The sequence below is a fragment of the Poecilia reticulata genome, linkage group LG2, assembly GCF_000633615.1.
Source record: "Poecilia reticulata strain Guanapo linkage group LG2, Guppy_female_1.0+MT, whole genome shotgun sequence".
NCBI classification, from domain to species: Eukaryota; Metazoa; Chordata; class Actinopteri; order Cyprinodontiformes; family Poeciliidae; genus Poecilia; species Poecilia reticulata.
The window spans coordinates 39,748,046-39,754,575 of NC_024332.1; the positions used below are offsets into that span (position 1 = coordinate 39,748,046).

At 37.3% G+C, this 6,530-nt stretch overlaps 1 protein-coding gene across 1 annotated transcript in view; it reads right to left on the reverse strand.

The window, feature by feature from the left end:
* LOC103460357 (polycystic kidney disease protein 1-like 2) overlaps nucleotides 1–6,530 on the reverse strand; it is a 36,217-nt gene that overhangs the window by 15,679 nt on the left and 14,008 nt on the right. Inside the window, exons 15-24 of the mRNA XM_008402479.1 lie at nucleotides 5,159–5,305; nucleotides 4,289–4,488; nucleotides 3,957–4,201; nucleotides 3,291–3,477; nucleotides 2,895–3,102; nucleotides 1,723–1,966; nucleotides 1,477–1,573; nucleotides 1,260–1,394; nucleotides 984–1,169; nucleotides 63–393 (exon numbers count right to left, since the gene is read on the reverse strand). Coding sequence (XP_008400701.1) covers nucleotides 63–393; nucleotides 984–1,169; nucleotides 1,260–1,394; nucleotides 1,477–1,573; nucleotides 1,723–1,966; nucleotides 2,895–3,102; nucleotides 3,291–3,477; nucleotides 3,957–4,201; nucleotides 4,289–4,488; nucleotides 5,159–5,305 — 1,980 coding nt within the window. The remainder of the gene's footprint in view (nucleotides 1–62; nucleotides 394–983; nucleotides 1,170–1,259; nucleotides 1,395–1,476; nucleotides 1,574–1,722; nucleotides 1,967–2,894; nucleotides 3,103–3,290; nucleotides 3,478–3,956; nucleotides 4,202–4,288; nucleotides 4,489–5,158; nucleotides 5,306–6,530) is intronic.

Below are 6,530 nucleotides of genomic sequence, written 5' to 3' on the forward strand. Positions count from 1 at the left end.
TATATATATATATATATATATATATATACACACACACATACAGTACATATAATCATATACACCTGCTAGCATTTTGAATATCTGGTCCGAGCTCAGCTACAAATCCTCCTCCTCTGTAGAGCACCAGTCGTCCCCAGACTGGCAGACTTCTGAGCTCAGCTTCAGTCTGGTACGTCCATGGAGAGGAGGCACTTTCCCACATATTGTCCTTGACAGAGTGATTCCAGCCAGCTTCATAGGAACCCGTGTCTTCTGTCTCCCATGAATAGGGGGCATGACAGTCTGGCACTAATCCAAGCATGAGACTTGCAATCTGACACGAGTTCTGCTGAACTCTTAATTGGCGAACACGAGCATTCCCCACCAGCTTGGAGTTTCCATCTGTGATAAATCCTACAGGAAAATATTTTAGAGTTTTACTAGTACTGGAAAGAAAAGGTCACAAAATTATTGAATTTTTTTAAAAACATTTATAATAGTTGCAAAATCTTGTCTTTTTATTCTTTCTTCCTATCTTCACGCTGAATATAAAGTAAAACACTCCAGATTCTTTTTGGGAAGAAATAGTGGGACATCATTCACAATTTTAACAACGTAAAAAAAAAAAAAAAAGAATCAAAACGCCTGAAAGTGGCTTCAGCTTGTGTCACAAAATATCCTGTAAATGATAATATGGAACCAAATGGGCTGACTTTCACAAATCCAATTAACGTGATAAAAGGCAATAAGGTAAAGTTTAATAAACACAATCTGTTTGCTATCTTGGGATTATATTTATTTTTCTAAACTAGAGGCAGACATCTGTTTTACTGGGCAGCATTAAAGCTGAAACAGCCTTAATGAGTACTAACTTTTTGTAGATAAGTCAATATCAAAGTTGTTCTGATAGAAATTCAGCTTTTAGACTTGAGTTCACCTTCAGCTGTTTTCAACTGAAGCTACAAGTGTGTGGGCACATTTTAATGTTTTGGAAGGATTCCTACCTGGATATTCTCCAAAAAGGTTTTGTAGTAGAGTGGTGTTAGCCCAGGTAAAAACATCCTGAAGACTCATGCTCTCTGGGACGTTGTCAGAAAAGCTATTTTTAATGTGCTGTTTCAGCAAAAAAGCATTGGGATCTCTCTGGCCATAGGCCACCAGCAGTAACATCCACATGAACCCTATGTAAACTGCAACACAGCGTTTAGAAAAAGTCAACACAGCTTGCAGTCAAATCTGAAATCAACTAAATTACCACAATAATTTAACTTTATACTCACCCAAAATCTCATTGAGCAAAGCAAAGGCCTTCTGTTCCATAATCTTGTTCCTTTTCATTCTCTCGATGTCTGCAGGAGGAGGTGGCTCATAAAGATGGTAATCCCATTGGCTTGTTTGTTTATTATTTTGACCACCTGTTTAAAATGGTGAATGTTTGAAAGTTTGTTGTCATTTGTTGGAAGTTAAACGTGTGTTTTTGGAGGATCATGACATTACCAGACATTCTTCCACTTCTTTCAAATGCCACGTTTTGAAAATCTTCTTCATCGACTCGCTTTATTACCAGTGCAAAGAAAACTGCAAGACATACCACCTGCGGCACATTGAATACATAAATACAAATTTCAAGGCAATGTCGAATCCATGAATTGTTTTCACGTATTATTTATGAGCAGGTTCTGAAACCAGGGCACCATAAATCTGATAGTTATGCTTTAGGCCAACAGAAATACAAAATCTTACCTTCAGTGGCTGAATAAAGAGAAGACTCTGAAAGAAGGAGACGATCATGGATACCAACCAGCTGATGGAGCGCTCCTTCCCAAATTTCAGCCCATAAAGCATCGTGAAATATCCAGAAACAAAACTGGTTCCAATCACCAGCAACCAGCCGACAAAGATAAACCACCAGGGTAGAAAACCCCGACGCTGTGGCTTTTTCTTCAGAACAACGTCATCATTTGAAGTGTCATGCTCAGGAACAAACCTGGAATTGGAAAGTTAAAGAAAGGGTTTTACATTATTTGTCAAAACAAAATTACTACTGTGCTGCAGCCTTTGGCTATGATAACTTAGAGATATTAGAGCTTTTCTTATTTTGTAGCGCTTATTTCCTTCTTGATATATGGCAGAGGTCAGAAACAGATTTCATAAACATTTATACCAGCTCACATACTTTGTTCTTGCGCTGCTATAAAAGAGGCAAATATTTTCATAAATTAATTTGTCTACTTTTATGAAAAGTCTTTGTTTCTGTTTAAGTAGCCTACAAGCTAACATTAGCCTCTGACACAGTAAGACCTTTAAGGAAGCTAGAAAATCTAACAACATATCACAAACATGCAGCTGTTTTCTGTATTTGTATTACTGAGGATATTATATTGAGAACCCTGGGGCTGAATTTTAATACGATGCCCTTCCCATAAGAAAATAAATATTGATGCTCATGAACATGAACAAAAACTCACAAAAATCACAGAGAACCAAGGGAGCCAGAGCAGAACAAAAACCATAAGTCCAAGGATGGCAAGGTACTGACAGGAAAAACAACAGGATTTAACAGAAGGAAACAACAAAGAACGTGAGGAGAGAGTGAATGTGGAACAATGGAACGGTTCTGATTGGCTAACTGAGGGTGTGAGAGAGAAAGCAAATTAATCAAAATTAAGCTTTCACAAAGAATAAAACTAGGAGCAGACTGAGAGTAAAACATGTCAAGACTGATCAGATGAAAAATAACTGAACTAAAAGAGGAAACAAACATGGATGAAGGAAAATAAAAAGTCAATACAGGGAAAGAACAGAAACAAAGAGTCCAAATAACTCATATTTGACAGCACTTGTTCAGCCACCAAGTCCCAAGAAGCATTTTTAAAAGCTCAAAATAAAGCTATAAGTTTTTGGGTTTTTTTTACTTCTCATGTTTAGGCTCATCTAGATCCAAATGGCTGAAGAGCTGATCTTCAAGGTAGCTCTTCATCCCCTGGACCTGCTTCTGGGCCTTTTCAAAGCATAGTGGGCTGGGGAAGCTGGACGGGTCCATCAGACTCAGCTCCTTTTCAAGGTGACACATTTGTCTGTACAGATGCTGGGTTTTGTTGCTCTTCTTCTCAATCCCCTCGGCTGTTAGCACAGGACACAAACGCATCGCAATCGTAACTATTAAGATGTATGATTTTGGACAAATGTAAAAACTTGAAAAGTCTGATTTTATTTATTTGGGGATGGATACACCCACAGCTAGCTTTTCTGAGCATCTCTGTTGCTTCTGACCTGAATAACAACACCACTGTCGCAGGAGCAGGACCCACCTGATAGTTGACACTGTGTTTTTGTCTGGGTGTCTTTGCTGCATTTGGTATTCTGTTTGAGAAATTCTTCCACTTTGGCGAGGACAGCATTAATGTCAGTTTCTTTTCCAGAACCAAAGTCAGACTTGACGGATGGGATGTTGCATTTGGTTGTCTCAGACAGGGACTGAAGAATTCTTGCAATATCCTAATTGTTCAAATGCAAGATATTGTTCTATATACATTAGAAACTCATAATGCAATGTAACCAGTATTCTAGCGAGTATTTTCAACTACTAAAATCAATACTTCAAAATGAGTCAGTTCAAATGAAAAACACTTTATAAATCCCAGAGAAATTAAATGTTGGTGCAACTCAAAGTTTTGAAGCAACTTGGATGATATAAGGAACAAAACCTTTCATTTCTCTGTGGGATAAATAAAGTATTTTTAAATGAACTCAATCAGATTTGCACTAAAAGGTTATTACACAAACTAAAATTTTAGGATTTCTACATGTAATAAATGTGAAAAACCACGTATTGTTTTTCTTTCATATCTATCACATGAAATCAGAGACAAATAGACAGAGGCTTGTGGTTTGTTACAAGACAAAATGGTGAAAAAACAATGTTCAAGGTCTGTAATGGGTTTTCTTTGCTGTTCACAAAGGCACAAAGCACTTACTTCTATGATGGCGTCTAAAGTGGAGCTCCCTGTGCTGCTGATGGTAGCTCCCGGTTGCAGAGAAGTTGTCTGTACGCTGCGTTTTTGCTGGCGGCGACTTGCTTTCTTTGTTTTTCTTTGACAACAAGACGACTCCCGTGGGCGAGTGTTTCTGAAGACGCTGACTATGAGGATGTTTATTGGAAACATGATGAGGGAACTCTGAACCCCAACCATGAACTGCTGCCAGGTGAACTCAAAGTGACCTGAAAACATAGCTCTTATCAGACGAGTTCGTGGGGTTTTCTTTTGTTTCTTGAGGTACTGTGAAGTGTAAATAAAATTAGATGTACCCAAATCCATGACCTGATCTGAGGGGTCTGTTGGGATCCCATAAAACATGATGCTGGTCAGCATGGTGCAGAGCAGCAGGGAGAAACAGCAGGACACCCTCTGCACACAAGTAAAGCTGCTGCTCGGCGGTCGAGTGATCACAGAGAACCAAAGGTGTCCGTCACTGAAATCCCTTGCCGTCTTCATGAAGAACAAGTTACTGGAAGATAAAAGCTCCGATGTTAGTTATAAACATTTTAAAACAAAGATAAACTCCCAATTAGTGAGGGATTAGCATTATATTTTTAATCTCTTTGTGTTGAGACACAACATTTGATGGGATTTGCGGCTTTCTGACATTTAAGAATAAAGAAAAAGCTGTAAATCTTCTTTGAATCATCAGCTCAATTTTTAAGTCGAGATTTATTGCAAAAAAAAAAAATCTGTTATTTCTGTTCTAAAAAAAACAAAAAAACTTACCTGTTAGCTGTAATTAGTTCACAGTTTAACAATTAAAGTTAATTAAAATAACTTAAAAAGACTGTCTTAAAATCTTTAATCGTATTCATATTTAACTTCTCATCCATTTGCTAATTAGTTCTCCTATAACAGACTATTTTTTCTCAAAATGCAAACACCTTCATTAGCTACGAAGTTGGCTTCAGTTGAAGACTTGGCGTTTTAAAAAGTCAAATTTCAAAAGGTTTCACTTCCAATAAATCTGACGTTTCTTCAACTGAAATCCAAGCCTGCTATTGCATCTGATTTACATTTGATTTGACTTTTCATTGAAATTCAAATGGAAAAGGACGTCCTAGGATTCACATCTGCTCTGCAGACTATAATGGTGCACTTGTGCACCTCGATGTACCGCTACACTTCTGCCTTACCTGAATTTCTTCAGATCCATCTCTGTTGAAACAGGAAAGAGTTTATCGAGGCAGCAATCACCCATGTCTATTGCGAGCCAGGAGTTGCATAAAAAATACCATTTCTGCTCTGTCTGTAAATCCTGCACAAGGACGGTGCCCACAAACCTGAAGGAAACAACAAACATTTTATCTCATGAAGTCTACATTTTTTTCATTTTTGAAAGCATTACATGTCAGGCCACAATGTGGTGGGAAATGTCACAACATTACATTAATAAGTTAGAACATGTGGATTCTATGAAGCCAACTGTTTATGTGAGTCTTAACAGGCTGTATTGTGTATTTCCCAGGCACAAAGTTACTTTTTTTTCTAAAAATTTACTTGAATTTTTAAAAGAAACTGTATTTTCCTACCTCCATTTTCCATATATCCTTGGCTTTCATGTAAATAACCACTAAATCTTAACTTGACAATAGTTTAAAAGTTCAGAATCCCATTCAGTTAAACCATTATCAATGTTTTTAAGATGTAGAAGTCAGCTTCAGACAAGCCCTCTTTTGGACTAGTTTTTAGTTTCAGCCTCCAGAACCAAATAATGTGGATTATGAAGTTGTCCAGAAAGTTGTCAACTGCAGGTAGGCAACTTGCTACATAATGCGACCTGTATCTGACCTTTTTATGGCAGTTTGAACAACACAGGTTGGATTTTTTCGAATGCGACCCAGGGCACTTGGATATCCGATACCATAGACATAATACAAGGATAGACGCCTCATGCACCGCTCTCGCCTATTGTCGCTGACCAGATTTAGGGCGGCCATCTTGGAGCGGTACACCACTCCACTCAGCATATGTTTAGCAGGCACAATGACGTATCAGCGCATTTAATCGATCATAACACGCTTATTTGTTACTGGAAACCATATTCAAACATCTATCAAAGCTACGTTTATAAACAATTGCATTTTTTTAAGTATGTTTTTAATACATAGTTCAGCATATTTAAATATACTTAGTGGCTATAACAATAGAATAGAAACGGAATATTCTGATATTGGTGTATGATGAGCATATTACAAAGCCCACAGCCGTTCATATTTTATTTAATAAATAATTTAGTAATATCAATACGTATTTATATAACTATACAAACAAAGATTAATAATGACACAAATAAATAATGATTAATACTGAATAATATATATTGGATACATGTTTATATGTATGTAAATATATATAGATATATGTATATGTTTTCCAGCCGAGGATTTCTAGCTTCAGAGATTCAGCAGCTGAGATTGAGTCCAAAATCCGATGCGAGATTCATCCGTGCTGTACAGTGAATCCGTCTCTCTTTAAAGATATCTCCCACTTCTTCCTCACATCGTG